This window comes from Lycium ferocissimum, unplaced genomic scaffold (genome assembly GCF_029784015.1).
Source record: "Lycium ferocissimum isolate CSIRO_LF1 unplaced genomic scaffold, AGI_CSIRO_Lferr_CH_V1 ctg1076, whole genome shotgun sequence".
NCBI classification, from domain to species: domain Eukaryota; kingdom Viridiplantae; phylum Streptophyta; class Magnoliopsida; order Solanales; family Solanaceae; genus Lycium; species Lycium ferocissimum.
This window is the reverse complement of record NW_026713477.1, coordinates 9,274-26,856: the sequence shown is the minus strand read 5'-3', so window position 1 is coordinate 26,856 and position 17,583 is coordinate 9,274. Positions and strand designations below refer to the sequence as shown.

Here is a 17,583-nt window from a genome sequence, read left to right as displayed (position 1 = left end):
GAGTAGCTTGTTTATAAATAGAGAAGAAACGGGGAGAAACCCGTTAAATTGTGTGGTTGTAAATCATCTTATTAATAATAACCTGTTTAAAGTTAAATTATTAAGTAACATAGAAAGATTTCATTTTTTTTTAGATTGACTGAAAAGAAAAGAATTTCACATGCATTGGGACGGAAGGAGTATAAGCTAATTCGACAGATTTATAAGCTTAACCAATTATCCTCTTGGTGTTTGATAGGAGTGATCTTAAAGTAAAAATCCTCGTATTGGTATAAGCAATGTTGCATTTGGTTGACCATATAAGAAAGATAACCTCTGTATAGCAATACCATGAAATCTTTGTAGATGTATTAAATGAATACTACTATTAAGTTATAAAGAAACCTTTGTAGACGCGAAATAAAACGCGTATTGACAATACAAATATAGTCTATTATCCTTTGATTCTTGCTACTATATATTGTTTCTTGTACTTCGTAGCTACTGCTTCTTTTTCTCAGATTGCTTTATCATAACTTTTTCGCTTTCGTTAGTTTCATTTTCTTATTGCTTTGAACTGCTTGTGCTTATCTGACCTTTTCTCGTCATGTTTTCTCTTGAGCCGAGGGTCTTTCGGAAAGCTTGACCTCCTATCTTCCGAGATAGGGTAAGGTACAGCGTACACTTTACGCTCCCCAGACCCCACATTATAGGATTTCACTGGGTATGTTGTTGTTGTTGTTGTAATGATGTGTTACCTCTTCCTGCTTAGGGACCCAGTGATTGGAACTTAAATCAAGCACATCACGAACCATAAACCTTAGCCGTGGATACAACTGAGGGTTTGTTGATAGTTCTTTCAACCGGTCAAAGTACACATCATTGAAGAGCCTTGAATTTTGGTTCTCATCAAGCTGCTTGCCGAGGGTGTTGAAAAACTGACAAATAGCTTCAACATTCTCTTCTTCCGGACAACTTTTAGGATCCTGTCCGAATAGTTCCTGTGAACAAAACCAGCAAAGACAATCATTAGTACATTTTAATGCATTAAAGAAACAAAAAGACCTGAGGAAAAGGAAGCAACTAACAACCAGAACAATCTCATGAACAATTCTTCCAGGGACCATCTTTTGCTTCCAAAGCTCTCCAATAAGCTTACTATTGCCAAGCGTGCGAATTTTGATCAGCCTTTCTTTGTCCTTACGTTCCGACTCCGGCTCAGGGGCTGTCATTTGCCTCGCCTCTTCTCGAAATTTGTCAGCACCTTCAAACACCTGCTGACAGTTATTCAATAGAACACGCTTGAACGTGATCTCATTGCCACCAGGTTTATCAGAAGGAAATGAAGGCAGCTTTTCATTGAGATCAGAACACAGTTGGGCATACATCGAGCAGGAGGTTGATTCCAGTATAGCCTTGTCAAATATCAAGGAGACAACACCCTGGAGTGAAGAGAAAAGCACGTCAAATCTCCATGGCAGACAAGGAAAATTTGAAAAAGAAAATAACAAAGAGAGACGTATCCCTGATATGGGAGGACAGCCCTTTAGGGTGTCTGCCCTAGTTATCCCTGAATCTAGCAGTTGACCTTTGAGGAGATCAAATTTCTTTATAGTTGGCTGGTTGAGTATACTGCAAATCTATATCAGTTAGTAGCTTCAATACAACAACAACATACCCAGTGAAATCCCACAAAAGTGGGGTCAGGGGAGGGTAGAGTGTACGTAGATCTAATCCCTACCTTGGGAGCTAGAGAGGTTCTTTTTTTTTTTTTTTTTTTGAATAATGCCGTAATAGAATTACCATTACTCTAATAATAGAAATTCCGAAAACAAGAACTAAATGATCCTTACTTAATCACACACACACAAAGAGAGACAGGACTTCATTCATACTAACATCCAGACTAAGAACGTACATGATAGCTCCAGCAGCAAGGATAAAGAAGATGCTTATCATGGAAGAAGAGCCCAAAAATTAGTCAACATATTGTGGCAAAGAATGGCTAAGAGCTACACATATTTCATGGTGCAAGTCCAAACCCAAGCCCAAGAAGAGTAAATTGGGACCCACATGGAGCCCTAAAAGAGCTGAAAAATCTGCCCAAAATGGGCTGAGAATCATGCCCAAAAGGGCTGGCAAACCACGCCAAAAAATTGGCTGTTTTAGTTTTTAGTGCAAATTTGGCACTTTTTTCCTTACTTTTGTTAGGTAGTTTTGACCAGAAGTGCGATATTAACATGCTCTCCTAGTTCAAAAATTTCCTAGTGTAAAGTTTACTAGCTAGATTTCACTACCTATTATTTCCATAAAAGTAGGATTCGAACCCCATGTTATTTGGGAGAGGGTTGAACAATATTTACCCCCATATATGGGGGTGGACTTTGTTCTTTTTAAAACAACATTGTTATCAATATTATTGGGAGTTCTTTTCTTTCCACCTTTGTGTAAGATTTCTTTTAAGAGATAAGATTAATTTTTTGCTTGATATCTATGGTCCTATTCGATTAATTGAAGAAGGTAATTAGTCTATACTAATTATGGTCTTTAATTAGTCAATTAAGGGGCTAGATCACTTACATCTAAATTCTTGAATTGAATCTGCTAGTAAACATGATTAGCCATAATCCACTAATTAGGTCTACTACAACCAAATAGGATTATTAGTAACAACTTTTGAGATTTGGAAATTATTTCTCAAATTTCGTCTTTCTAGTCTTTAAACTTCGTATTTCTCGCTTCAGCGCTATTTTCTTGTTTTTCATTCAAGTAACCTGATTGTTATCACAACATCTTCTCTCTGACCTCTGCAATCATAGTACACACATAAACAAGTCTCATGGTCCAGTAACGACACAGCAAATGAAGTTTTATATTGTGGTCTAAATGACGGAGGCATCCAGACATCTAACAGAAAGGTGATAAAGCAGTAAATGGGGGGTACCGAAAGATGGACAGTAAGACACAGAGTAATTGAACCACAATGTTAGCACATGTTTTTGAATTAAATGCATAACAATAACAGAGAAAAAAATTACCCCTTCACAGTCTTCAACAAGACACGATCTTTGTCAGAAAGATTGCTTCTTCGAGCAGCTGAGCATGGCATCTCACCTTTGATTAGTGTAGGAGCAGGTCCTCCCTGATTCACAAACAAAGGTTTCTGATATCAAGAACTGATAGATAGTTGTATATCAGACACAACTGTTGTCTTAAACTCAAGACAACAAAAAAGCCCTTGCCATTAGCCCATTACTAAAAGTAAAAAATTGGGAGATGTGAAGAAAAAGACAGATGTCCTCATCATTGTAGAAATCTTCCAACTTTTTATCATTAATTGACTAATTAAAGTTTAGTGGTGCACTAAATTAGAGCGGATACAGTGATCTAAACACCCTTTAACATGCACTACATAAGAATGGATTGCTAGAACAAAGGATATTCTTATTCTACACTCCAGTATGCATTTAACTCAAATACACTAACATGGTCTGTATTTTAATCGATTATATTAAGTAATCTCTAATTGTATAAACAATCTTTCCTACTGATGTTTAGTGGTGCTTGCGGCTTTTTCTATTTCGGCTTGGATTGAATATATACTGAACAGGAAAGGAAAACGCTCATAGAGGAAGTTAGTCACACTGTCAGTATAGAAATTAAACTCAACAACTATCTAGCAAAATCTAAAGCCTGATAACAACATCAGTTAAAACTTAAAGGAAACTGAACAAGGATATAGTCAAAACACATTTCATAGAGGAAGTTTTTAAAATTGAATGAAAAAAAAAAAGAATAAAAAACTTTATCTAGTACTCCCTCCGGATCAAAAATCGAAACAGTTCTTGGATAAAGAAAATTAAAACATGGAAATCAGAAAGAATTAATCTTATTTTTCCATATTTGCCCCTATTAAGTGTTATATGATCAAATTTTAATGCCTATTTAATTAGGGATTAGTTTAGTAAAATTACTTATTTTTATCTAGAAATTAATATTTTCTTAAGGGGTGTCTGAAATGGCTAAGTGGACTCTTTTTTTATCCGGAGGGAGTAATAAACTTTAGACATAATACATAAATAAATCGCCAATTTAGCGCCAGTAAGCGGTATCTCCAAACTTTGAGTGTCTTAGTAGTAGCGCACGAGCATATAAAGTTAAGCAAGTAAATACAAATATTGGCATTATTGTGATATGGCATCTAAAATTGTCACGTAAGCGTTAGTGTTCTTGTTAGACTATATAAGTTGAAGCCTACTTTAATATGCCGTAAAGTTGAAGCGAATCTTTCTGCTGAAATTCCCACTAAACTTTACAAGTACCAGCATTCAACAACACATACACATTCAAGAGAGCGTCCAAGTAGAGAGAGTTGGTCATCAAAGAGATATTTGAAGATTAAAGAATTACCCGTTGGTTGTGAGACATTTAAGTTAATCTCTGGAAAACACTTGATAAATCTCCAAAACAAGAAACAGCATCACCCTTTTGAGCATTTCTGAGTTATACATATAAATATTGTTGGAATTATTGATCATGTAATCAACCACATCGGTTGAGATGAGTTTTTGGTGAAGATGAAAATGATTTTGGGTCAAAGAGTCAAGTGATTTTCCTACTTCTTCATCAGTTCAAACCACAATGGGACACGTGGCAGCCATCCTCGGTTCACTTCTACCTATGCACTTCAAACTTTTCATGCTGTTTAAGAAAATAATAAATAAAATATGTAATTTATCCTTGTATCTGTATTAATTGATGCTTATTTTTATTAGATCTAAAAAATAATTTAGTGGTAATAATTAATGTTTATGGGTAAAATAGAAAAAAATAAATTATCTTATCTTGATATCTTAAAAAGTAATAAAAAATAAAAATCTATTTTTAAAATACTGAATAAATAAAAGTAAACGGAGGGAGTAAATAGTGAATTTTTTGATATAGCAAATTGTAATTATTAGGAAAATCAAATGTAATTATTAGTTTGTTATAGAGTAGCCATTTAGGGTAGGACTCCTGTGCAGTTTGCTAGGATTATTATTCCTTGTATTTCTATGTATATGCACGCTGTGCGGAAGAGAAATACACAAGAAAAATTCAGCTCAATTTCAATTTTGTTTTCTCATAATCTTTCATAAAGAAAAGAACAGGATAAGTTTGCTACTGCCTTGAGCTCTTAAACGGCAATAAGTAGCATTTACTGCAAATTCATCTTGGAAAAATGAAAAGGCAACTAATACTGCTGATATTTGGCACAAATATCTATGTTTAGGGTCACTTTACCTTTCGTTCTTAAGACTTTAATCGCTAATTATATGTTAAAATTATTGTATTTGAGCTTATGTTGGTATATTTTGTGTATTCAGGTATAACGAGGACAAACAATAGAAAATCGGGCAATTTTGGTTGACTTTGGGACAAATGAAGCTTACACAAGGTGTCCAAATAAGAGGCCTAAAGTTTGGAACTGATGAAGACACAGGGAGGTAGCAAATGTGCCATCCCCGCGTCGCGGCGTGCCATTCACGTGTTAGCCTCGCCATGACGGAAAAACACAGTTTCAGAATATGGGGGATTTCGTGTCATGCCCGCGTCGCGGACTCAGCACAAATGGAAGCCAAAACCACTAAAGACCCCTCATTGGACATGCGGCCAACGCGGGAAGCCCAGTTTCATCCGATTTTAACCAGGATTAGACCCTTTTATTTGATTAATAACCCAAAATTATAAATAGATGTTTTATTTTCGTTGATGATTATAAAAAGCTTGTTGGATATGTAAATGCCTTGAAGGTGAGTAATTCTGGAAGTGATATCATCCTCAAGGTTTCAAAAGCTGCACTTGCTGAAGGCAAAAGAAGATTTTGAAAGATGTACATTTGTTTTGATGCTCTGAAGAAGGGTTTAGGGCAAGACTGAGACCTTTTATTGACTTGGATGGGACCTTTTTGAAAGGTAAAGCCAAAGGTCGGATATTAACTGTTGTTGCACAAGACTCAATGAACCACTTTTATCCCGTTGCTTGGGCTGTTGTGGACAAAGAAACCAAAGCTAGTTGGCTTTGGTTCTTGGAATTGCTTGGGAAGTCTTTGAACCTCAACAATGGAGAAGGGATAACATTAACCTTAGACATGCAAAAGGTAAATATTTATTTTACTTTTTTTTTCTTTTACATATTAATGACTGAAACAATAACTGTTTTGCTGAGAAGTGAACTGCTTCAGTTCACTGTTTTGGCTGAACAGCGCACTGTTTCAGTTCACTGTTTTATTTTAGGGAAAATACATAACCCCCCCCCCCCCCAAGTCTTAATTTTTCAGTATTTTAGTGACCTTTTAGCGTTGATCTGGCACTGTGCGTGACTACACGACCAAGCAGCGCGTGAGGGGGCATTTGACCTGTTATTTTTTGCCATGTGTATAAAATATAACGGGACAAAACCCGCCCCACCCCCCTCTCCCTTTATTTTCTCTTCCTTCTTCTTCATTTTCTAATCTTGACTCCATTTTTGCCAACGCTTGAAGAAAAAAAAAAATTGAAATTTGTGCCATGTATTCTAGTGGTAAGTAATATTTTCTCCAAACTCATTATTATTCTCATCTTTTATTTATATGTTATATCTTTCACTTAATTTTTTTTTTCTAGGGTTCTTAATGAAAGAGTTCAAATTGGAGTTGAGCAATCTTTGTACTCAAAATGACGATCCAAAGATGAAGCGTCAAGTGCGATGCCAGCACGGAGTATTATTAAAAATGCAGATTTCTTGGTCTCCCAATAATCCCGGAAGAAGATTTTGGACATGCCCATTCTATGGGGTACGATTATAAATATATTTTTTTATGTTGCGTGCCTTATTTCTGCCACACATTACAGTGTGCCTAACATGAGTTGAATTTATTTTATGGGCTAAGAAATGTAAGTTCTTCGAATGGAGGGATGATCCTATTGATGAAAGGTCTAAGTTTGTTATTCACAAATTGATTAAGAAAATGGAAGAGCAAGCAGTGGAATTGAAGAAGAAAATGGAAGAGCAAACAGTGGAATTGAAGAAGAAAATGGCGGAAGAAGTTGGTTTGACAAATGAAATGGAAGAAGGAGAGTCTTCTTGCATTGATGGAGATATTGGTAATGACAATAGTGAAATGGCCATCGGTAATGAGAATATCACTACAAATGAAGAGATGAAAGTGTTAAAGGTTGAAGAAGAGATGAAAGTGTCAAAGCTTGAAGAAGAGATGAAAGTGATGAAGCTTGAACAAGAGAAGAGGGGTAGATGCATTACTATTATCAAGTTTTTGTTTTTGTGTTTCTTTGGTGTTGTTCTTTGGTGTTGTTATTTGGTTTATTGGGTGTTTTTGAACAAGCATTACCAATGTCGATTGCCATAGTAGGATTACATGTTTGTATGTTGAAGGATGTTTAAGTGATTGTTATTCACTTTATGTATGTAAGTTGAAGAAATTTCTCGTCATGGATGTTCAATTAAAAAGTTGTCTTCATTCAACTTGAAAAGAAAAACCATAGATAAAGATAAAGTTCATAGATATAGATTTCATTGATGATAATTCATAAACTTTACATAATAGGGAGAAATCTAATCTATTTCGATAACTTCCCTCTTGATATTAACAAAGAAGGTTATTTCTCATTATGTTCACAACCATTAAAGCATAAGACGTGTCCCTCCCTTAGAAGGTTTGCATCAATGAAATCCTTCCACCCTTGTGCGTAGCGGGTATGCGCGCCAACCTTATACATCATATTGTATTCACGCTGCTCGTAGAAAACAACAGCTTGTGTAGTTGTGTTTGGAAGAAAATCTTGTATGTTAGAAGGTAGGATCTGCACAAAATACATGAGGCATTATGAATAAGTAAACACATCAATTGAAATAAGTTTGCAAAATAACACTTACAAAGTCATCGTTGTCAACGTATGATTTGGTTAGTTTCTTCTCGAAGTAAATCAGTTCATCTTCACCTAGAGGCATTTTGCTATGAAATTCGTTGTTTGAATGAGAAGGAATGGTGTAGGGATGAGTTGAAATGGACAGCTTAATAGGCTATTTATAGGCTGATGATATTGAATGGTTACAATTCTCATTAGCTTTCCCAACTACCAGTCAATGTACATGAATTCAATTACATTGAATTGAATCGTCCAATGTGCATCGACCGAATTCATTTCGGTCAATGTACACAATTCAAGCCGCCTACGTAACCGCCCAAATTTATATGTACACACACGGCATACACACACACTGCACATTTAACTTTAGTGCTCAATGTACACACTGCCCAAATCACAGTACCACAGCTAACAGAGCACAAACAATGGACACAAACAAGTATGATTAATAAGTCATTCTAACACTTAATTAAGCAGAAAACATTAAGTCATTATAACTGCTAATTCAAGTCTTCCAAACTGCCGAATTCATACAAAGTGTTTAATATCCAAAAACAACTTAATTCTAGTAATCTAAATAATGGTCATCACTTCCATGGCCTCTTTCCTTTGCTGCTAGTGGCCTTGTTGACTTTGTCCCTTGTAATCTCATCAAGCATGCTTCTTGAGTTGCATGGTTTGCCTTTGTACCTCATCCCTTGCCGTGCCTTGTGACCAAGGTCTCCTGTGACTTCAGCAGGTCTTATAGGTACGACTTGCTTGATGTTTACCACCAAAATTCAGCACTCTACTAGTAGGCATGCCATCTTCGCAATAAACAAATTTGAAAATTAGTCACTTCACAACTTCACATACCAATGCCATTGTAAAGAAAATATTAAACTTACATTCAGGGATGTATAACCACTTTCAGCAACAAAGACTCCCATACCAACTGTTTTAGATCTTTTATTTGGGTAAGAAGGGGGACCCTCAGAATCAACTCTTTTGAGAAAAGTAGGGGCAGGACTAGCAACAGTCTCTGTTTCTTTTCTTGGCCTTCCTCTAGGCTTTGGAGTAGCAACTGCAGGTTCTTTCCTTGGCCTTCCCCTTGGTCTTGGAGGATCACTAGGCACATTAGGATCTTTTCTTGGCCTACCCCTTGGTCTTGGAGGAGTTTCGGGTACCACGGTGTGCTTTTCTTGGCCTCCCCTCGGCCTTGGGACATTGTTTGAAGCGACAGTTGTTTGAGAAGCAGCATTGGTCTGAGAAGCAGCAAAGGTTTGAGAGGCATCATTAGTTTGAGAGGCAGTACTGGCTTGAGAAGCATCAAATGTTTGAGAAGCAGTACTGGCTTGAGAAGCAGCAAAAGCAGCCCATGTTCCCCTCTACAAGTAAAATGCAAAGTCATAAAAATTCAATAGTGCAGTGCAAAGTCAAGAAAATGGTAGGAAGGACATACCCTCTGACAGCCTCTTTTATTGTGGTTTTTACCTCCACATTGGCTGCAAGTCATCAGCATGCCTGTTCTTGGCATTTTTCCAGATTTCTTTGCTTCACTATCCTCTTTCCTTCTTGCTTTTTGAGGGCCTGGCTGGCATTTTTCTAATAATTGGTGGTGCAATAGCAGGATTAGCAGACGTAGGCCACATTGCCATATTTGTCATTGGTTGAATGTAGTGACAATAGGTTTTGAACTAGTTCTTCTTGCTATAGTAATCATGGACATATTCAATAGGTTCATACTTCTTGTACAACATGGCACAAATGGCATGTGGACATGTTATTCCTTTGAGCTGCCATGACCTACAACTATATTTCTCATTGACAATATCAACAGTGTGCTGCTATGGACCATCAAGAATCTCAAACCCATACTCACCATTAAACACAATATTACAGTTCATTGACTTCCCCATGTTTTGTTCTAATGTCCTTAATGCCATTGGAGATATTCTTGTGACCCAAGTGTTTGCAAAAGACCTCATCACGCTTATCCTATTCATTACCTTCATCCTAATCTCTTCTAGCATGGTTATGATGGTCTTGTGTCTTGCAGGCAAGATCCAAGCATTAAAGCTCTCAGCCATATTATTGTCAATGATGTCACACTTAGTAGTCTTTCTGTTTAAGTTAGTAGTCAATTGTTTTATAATGTGATTTTATTTTTTTAACACTTTGATTTTCATCTTCTTTTATCAGTTGGACAAAATGAGTGGTGAAGGCACTTCTAAGAGTGGCCAGTTGAAGGGTAAGAAGGACAAGCAGCCAATGAAGAGACCAAGCAAGAACAAACAACCAATGAAGAGGTCAAGCAAGGACAAGCAACCAATGAACAGGCAAATGAGACTAGTCGATGAAGAAGTTGTAGATGAAGGACCTCAACAGTGGATGACTTGCACTTGTTAGCTCCACAATTTAGTCAAAACAGTTCATCGAGTCAAGCTACACAAGGTGTGTTTATGCCAACTCCAAGGGTTCAAATAAGTCGGTCCATATTTGATCCATCCCCCAGTGATCATGATATTAAATATCCTGGACTTGAACTTGAGGAAGATCTACCATTGAGGCCAAGAGGTGTGTTAGAGTTGAAGTGTGTCAGAGTTGAAATCTAGACTCTAACAAAGACAGAAGCAACCTATACTAACTGGATCAAGACAAATCAGCTTCATTGGTGATGCTAGAGGTTTTAAGCAAACCAAGTGAGTTGTATGCACCAAAAGGTCTCTCATCGAATGGTAATGTATCTGTTACTGGAAGATAGTTGGAGCAGATAAGAGTGGAGAAAATTAAGGCAAGGAAGGGTAATGGCAAGGCACAACAGTGAAGGAGTGATGTATCAACTGGAACTTGGTGTATTTTTGTGAAAACTTTAAAACTTTCACTGATGTAATTAGCATCGTTGATGGCACAAACTTATGTTGCATGGTTCAGTAGTTGATTGTGGCAATGGGATGTCTTTTTATCACTTTTTGTTGCATCTTTTTGGGGTTATAACATGACATCCCTCATGTAATGAACAAACTTTTAGATTTGCTGCCCAATTAATATATGAAGTTGTTAGTATAATGCTTTTTCCTTCCATTTTGGTTCAGTTTTGATTCAGTTGGTTGTTGATCTGGTTCAAGTATACTACTGATTTGTTTTGGTTCAGTGTCCTATGTGGGTTCAAATGGTGATCTGGTTTGGTTCAGTTTTGTTGCTGATCTGGTTCAAGTATACTACTATTCCATTTCCACCTTGATTGCACAAAATGCACAAGAGTCCATATGCATAAAATCTGCAATGTTATCAGAGTGATTTTATTAACTTATTATTTATAGCCATTTGCTTATTTTCGTATCTTGTTGCACTTTGTAGATGTGGGAACTATACCTCACTTGTATCTTTCTTTTGGTCCTATCAACTATTCTTGTCATCACTTAGCACAAACTATTTTTGTCATCACAAAGAAAGATTCAGTGTGATGTGTGTGAGAAAGCCCAAGCTAATGTGATATTGATGAGGCAGCTTTGTATGCAAAATGTGATATTGAAGTTCATGCTGCTAATAAATTGGCTAAGCACCAGAGGCTTCATCTTATTTTTGTATTTCGTAAGGATAGTGTTCATGGAATAATTTGTTCTAGTCTAGATGCCAAGCTTCTCTTTTCAAAATCTCATATTTATGAACAATTTTGATAGTCTTCATGTTCTCAGGCTAAGGTATGTGAGAATGATTGTCATGAGAATTGGCCAAAACTTGCTTTACTTTCATCTCTCCGTGAATATGTCTGCTGATTTGCTTAAAAATGTTTTAAACCACTTGCTACGACCATGTTCTACAAACATACGAGGTAGTTAAAGCAAGCATGCTACCGGAAATGTTCAGGCAAAAGACATAAGTTGCACTTGACATTGAGAGAGTCCGTATGCATTAAAATTGAAAAGTTCAAAAAAGGGGGATAAGAGAAAAGTTCAACGAAACCATATGCACTAAAATTGAAAGAGTTCCACATCCATACATTACAAACAAGGACCTTACAAACATTACTTCCAAATTACTACATTCACCACACCTCCAAGAGAAAAAAACCATCGGTTCTTAAACTACTACACATACATATTAGCATCATCAAAAACTAACAACTAACACTACATCTCGAATTCACTTTATCATCAATCCGACCAAAATCCCAACAAAAAGAACCCATGAAATCATAAGATTGAATTTCACCATAGAATACTTCTCCTCAAATGTCCTAGCTTTGTTCGTTGCCTCCAAGGTAGCAACCACTTCCGACAAATAATCCCTTTCATTCTTCAAATTGTCACGTTCACTCTTCAAATTGATCATTTCAATCTTCAAATTTTCCTTTTCAATCTTCAAATTGTCCCGTTCAATCTTGACGTATTTCAACAACTCCTCTAAATTTCGTATGTAAGCTTTCTCCGGTAAAGCTTGGTCATCCCATTCCCAATATCCGCATCAGGAATGCTGTTGACAACAATCAAAATTAGATTAGCAACAATACAAAAAAAATAAAAAGAGATTAGTTGATATAAAATCAGTTCACCGAAACAGTAAAAAAAAAAAAGGAACTTTTAAATGGACACACATCTGGACGAGGACATCTGAAAAATCTTCTTCCCGGATTAGCGGGAGTGGTGGATATCATATTTTTTTTGCAACCAAACCACAATTGCACGTTCTTTGCGACGAACAACTATTTTGCGACATTTTGCAGAGTTACGGGGTAGCTTTAATGCCGAAATTATATTGTCTATTCGTAAATCTAGTGCCCCTGCTAAAGGTTCTCTTAGATGATTATGGAATAGTGGAGTGATAGCGGAATTAATAGAAGAACAAGTAAAGAAACACAAAATAGAAATAGATGAAGGTGTAGAAATAGTAGTTTGACACAATTGAATTTAATAGACGATAAATTGCAAATAAATCGAATAATAACTCAGGAACCATTTATGAAAAACCCTAACTCATCAAAACTTCAAAAACTTACAACAAATGAAGAGAAATACACATAATAGAAGTTGGGTAGTTAAGAATCATACCTTTATAGCGTTCTAATAGGGCAAATCGGAGGAACCCTAATAGAAAGATGTGAACCGTCACTTTTTTTCTCTCTCTAATGTTCTCTCTCTCTGTAATGTTGGTGAAATGGATTTGAACGCTTAAGTCTTGTTTGGTGGACTAAGGTGTTATTATTTTATTTGGGTCCGGATAAGTCTGGGTGGGGTAAAAAAATGGTTTTTTTTGGGGGGAAGGGATATTTCTGTTAACAGAGGGGTATGTTTGAAAAGTTTCATAACGGGAAGGGTATTTTTAACCCAAAATAAGTGCGGAGAATATTTTTAACCCTTTTCCCAAAATAGAGGTATATTTTTGATCCTTTTCCCTATTAATAATACTGGTAAGGAGAAGGCAACAAATACAAGTTAGAATGATGTGTTACCTCTTCCCCCTTAGGGACCCAGTGATTGGAACGTAAATCAAGCACGTCACGAACCATAAACCTTAGCCGTGGATACAACTGAGGGTTTTTTGATAGTTCTTTCAACCGGTTAAAGTACACATCGTTGATGCGCCTTGAATTTTGGTTCTCATCAAGCTGCTTGCCGATGGTGTTGAAAAACTGACAAATGGCTTCAACATTCTTTTCTTCCGGACAACTTTTAGGATCTTGTCCTAATTGTTCCTGTGAACAAAACCAGCAAAGACAATCATTAGTACAGTTTAACGCATTAAAGAAACAAAAAGACCTGAGGAAAAGGAAGCAATTAACAACCTGAACGATGCGATGAACAATCGCTTCAGTGACCATCTTTTGCTTCCAAAGCTCTCCAATAAGCTTAATATTGCCAAGCGTGCGAATTTTGATCAGCCTTTCTTTGTCCTTACGTTCCGACTCCGGCTCAGGGGCTGTCATTTGCCTCGCCTCTTCTCGAAATTTGTCAGCACCTTCAAACACCTGCTGACAGTTATTCAATAGAACACGCTTGAACGTGATCTCATTGCCACCAGGTTTATCACAAGGAAATGGAGGCAGCTTTTCATTGAGATCAGAACACAGCTGGGCATACATCGGGCAAAATGTTGGTTCCAGTATAGCCTTGTCAAATATCAAGGAGACAACACCCTGGAGTGAAGAGAAAAGCACGTCAAATCTCCAAGGACAAGGAAAATTTGAAAAAGAAAATACCAAAGAGAGATGTATCCCTGATATGGGAGGACAGACCTCTAGGGAGTCTGCACTATTTATCCCTGAATCTAGCAGTTGACCTTTGAGGAGATCAAATTTCTTCATAGTTGGCTGGTTGAGTATACTGCAAATCTATATCAGTTAGTAGCTTCAATTCAACAACAACATACCCAGTGAAATCTCACAAAGTGGGGTCAAGGGAAGGAAGAGTGTACGCAGATCTTATCCCTACCTTGGGAGGTAGAGTGGTTCTTTCCAGTAGTATCTTCAATTAATGCCGTAATAGAATTACCATTACTCTAATAATAGAAATTCCAAAAACAAGAACTACATGATCCTTACTTAATCACACACACACACAAAAAGAGACAGGACTTCATTCATACTAATACCCAGACTAAGAACGTATCAACATGATAGCTCCATCAGCAAGGATAAAGAAGATGCTTATCATGGAAGAAGAGCCCAAAAATTAGTCAAAATATTGTGGCAAAGAATGGCTAAGAGCTACACATATTTCATGGTGCAAGTCAAAGCCCGAGAAGAGTAAATTGGGCCCATATGGAGGCCCAAAAGAGCTGAAAAATCTGCCCAAAATGGACTGAGAATCATGCCCAAAAGGGCTGACAAACCACGCCCACAATCTATTCCTTATGAATGCTTTATTAATAAGTGGACTCTTTTTTTGATCCGGAGGGAGTACTAATTATAGTCTTTAATTATTCAATTAAGGAGCTAGATCACTTTCATCTAAATTCTTGAATTGAATCTGCTAGTAAACAATATTAGCCATAATCCACTAATTAGGTCTACTACAGCCAATTAGGGTTATTAGTAACAACTTTTGAGATTTGGAAATTTATTTCTCAAATTTCATCTTTCTAGTCTTTAATCTTCGAATTTCTCGCTTCAACGCTATTTTCTTGTTTTTTATTCAAGTAACCTGATTGTTATCACAACATCTTCTCTCTGACCTCTGCAATCATAGTACACACATAAACCAGTCTCATGGTCCAGTAACGACACAGCAAATGAAGTTTTATATTGTGGTCTAAACGACGGAGACATCCAGACATCTAACAGAAAGGCAATAAAGCAGTAAATGGGGGATACCGAAAGATGGACAGTAAGACACAGAGGAATTGAACCACAATGTTAGCACATGTTTTTGAATTAAATGCGTAACAATAACAGAAAAAAATTAACCCTCCACGGTCTTCAACAAGACACGATCTTTGTGAGAAAGATTGCTTCTTCGAGCAGCTGTGCATGGCATCTCAGCTTTGATTAGTGTAGGAGCAGGTCCTCCCTGATTCACAAACAAAGGTTTCTGATATCAGGGACTGATAGATAGTTCTATATCAGACACAATTGTTGTACTTAAACTCAAGACAGCAAAAAAGCCCTTGCCGTTACTAAAAGTAAAAAATTGGAAGATGCGAAGAAAAAGACATATGTCACTGATCATTATAAAAATCTTCCAATTTTTGTCAATAATTAAACAAGCAGGCGATATTAGGGTCAGAGGAGGACCTAATGGAAGATGGCAGATCTAAACACCCGTTAACATGCACTACATAAGAATGGATTACTAGAACAAATGATATTCTTGTTCTACACATTCAGTGTGGATTTAACTCAAATACACTAACATGGTCTGTATTTTTATCGATTATATCAAGCAATCTATAATTGTATTAACAATCTTTCCTACTGATGTTTAGTGGTGCTTGCAGCTTTTTCTATTTTGGCTTGTATTGAATATATACTGGACAGGAAAGGAAAACGCTCTGTCCAGCCTTTCAAGCTCTACTAAGTAACATTTAAAGCCTGATAACAACATCAGCTAAAACTTAAAGGAAACTGAATATAGTCAAATCACATCTCATAGAGGAAGTTTTTAAAATTGACTGGAAAAAAAAAAAAAGCTTTATCTAGTACTCCCTCCGTCCCATAATAAGTGTCACCTTAACCAAAAATACGCATATTAAAAAACTAATAATGCAATGTGAAGTTTACCAGATTACATCAATATAACAAATATAAATTACTTTTACCTTTTGTAAAGTAAACCTTTTTGACATTGAAAATCTAATAATACTAAGTTACTATGTGATTTTTCCAATTATCATTTAGATGTTACTTTATTACCTAAAGGTAGAATTGAAAAAAATTAGTCAATTTATATTTTGATTTCCTAAAGTGACACTTATTATGAGACAGAAAAATTTGACTAAGATGACAATTATTATGGGACGGAAGGAGTAATACACTTTACAAGTATCAACATTCAACAACACATACACATTCAAGAGAGCGTCCAAGTAAAGAGAGTTAGTCATCAAAGAGATACTTGAAGATTAAATGCAAAAAAGATAGATTAAGAATTACCCCTTGGTTGTGAGGCATTTAAGTTAATCTGTGAAAAACACTTGACAAATCTCAAAAACAAGAAACAGCATCACCCTTTTGAGTATTTCTAAGTTATAAATATAAATATTGTTGGAACTATTGATTATGGAATCAACCACATCGGTTAAGATGAGTTTTTTGTGAAGATGAAAATGATTTTGGGTCAAAGAGTAAAGTGGTTTTCCTACTTCTTCATCAGTTTAAATCACAATGGGACACGTGGCAGCCATACTCCCTTCTTCAACTTTTACTTGTTCACTTTAAACTTTTCACGCAATTTAAAAAATAATAAATAAAATATATAATTTATCAATATACCCATATTTGATTGGTGCATATTTTTATTGTATTTAAAAAATGATTTGAGGTGAGTAATTAATACTATACGTAAAATAAAAATGCTAAAAGTGATAAGTAAAAATGAAAATATATTTTTAGAATACCGGATAAGTAAAACTTAACGGAGGGAGTAAATAGTGAATTTTTTGATACAGCAAATTGTAATTATTAGGAAAATCAAATGTAACTATTAGTTTGTTATAGAATAGCCATTTAGGATAGGACACCAGAAACAGCTTCTTAGGATTATTATTCCTTTGGATTCCTATTTATAAGCACACTGTGCAGAAGAGAAATACACAAGAAAAATTCAGCTCAATCTCAATTTTGTTTTCTCATAATCTTTCATAAAGAAAAGAATAGGAAAAGTTTGCTACTGCCTTGAGCTCGTAAACAGCAATAAGTCCCATTTACTGCAAATTCACCTTGCAAAAATGAAAAGGCAACTAATACTACTGAAATTTGCACTACTATCTATGTTTAGTGTCAATTTACCTCTTGTTCTTAAGACTTTAATCGCTAATTATATGTTAAAATTGTTGTACTTGTGCTTATGTTGGTATATTTTGTGTATTCAGGTATAACGAGGACAAACAATGGAAAACCGGGCAATTTTGGTTGATTTTGGGACAAATGAAGCTTACTCTAGGTGACGAGATAAGAGGCTTGAAATTTGGAATTGATGAAGACACGTGGAGGTAGCAAATGTGTCATCCCCGCGTCGCGGCATGCCATTCACGTGTTAGACCCGCGTCGTGGGGCCATGAC

The 17,583-nt window shown here is 36.1% G+C and overlaps 2 protein-coding genes across 3 annotated transcripts; both read right to left on the bottom strand.

Annotated features, from left to right (window-relative positions):
* Positions 1–43: 43 nt before the first annotated feature.
* On the bottom strand, positions 44–4,640 carry LOC132041567 (eukaryotic translation initiation factor-like). The gene is made up of 5 exons (XM_059432268.1): positions 4,617–4,640; positions 3,018–3,121; positions 1,071–1,611; positions 738–980; positions 44–82 (listed from the first exon to the last, which is right to left on the bottom strand). The coding sequence occupies exons 1-5, from the start codon at positions 4,638–4,640 to the stop codon at positions 44–46; spliced, it is 951 nt and encodes a 316-aa protein (XP_059288251.1).
* Positions 4,641–11,817: 7,177 nt separating this feature from the next.
* Positions 11,818–16,655, bottom strand: LOC132041574 (eukaryotic translation initiation factor-like). Of its 2 annotated transcripts, none has more exons than XM_059432273.1 (6): positions 16,456–16,655; positions 15,271–15,373; positions 14,101–14,189; positions 13,651–14,001; positions 13,318–13,560; positions 11,818–12,341 (listed from the first exon to the last, which is right to left on the bottom strand). In XM_059432273.1, the coding sequence occupies exons 1-6, from the start codon at positions 16,471–16,473 to the stop codon at positions 12,333–12,335; spliced, it is 813 nt and encodes a 270-aa protein (XP_059288256.1). In that variant the 5' UTR covers positions 16,474–16,655; the 3' UTR covers positions 11,818–12,332. The 2 variants fall into 2 exon arrangements, with proteins under 2 accessions (XP_059288256.1, XP_059288257.1); XM_059432274.1 differs by having other exon boundaries at positions 14,101–14,196; positions 15,278–15,373.
* Positions 16,656–17,583: the final 928 nt, after the last annotated feature.

Bases quoted from the DNA above. Each gene is read 5' to 3' on its own strand.
- LOC132041567 (XM_059432268.1), bottom strand. From the start codon at position 4,640: ATGGCTGCCACGTGTCCCATTGTG. The intron at 1,612-3,017 runs GTAATTTTTTTC...ATAGATTTGCAG, and splicing joins TTGTTGAAGACTGTGAAGGG to TATACTCAACCAGCCAACTA. The intron at 981-1,070 runs GTTGTTAGTTGC...TTTTGTTCACAG, and splicing joins TTGTTCATGAGATTGTTCTG to GAACTATTCGGACAGGATCC.
- LOC132041574 (XM_059432273.1), bottom strand. The intron at 14,190-15,270 runs GTTAATTTTTTT...TATAGATTTGCA, and splicing joins CTTGTTGAAGACCGTGGAGG to GTATACTCAACCAGCCAACT. The intron at 14,002-14,100 runs GTCTGTCCTCCC...TCTTCACTCCAG, and splicing joins ATAGTGCAGACTCCCTAGAG to GGTGTTGTCTCCTTGATATT.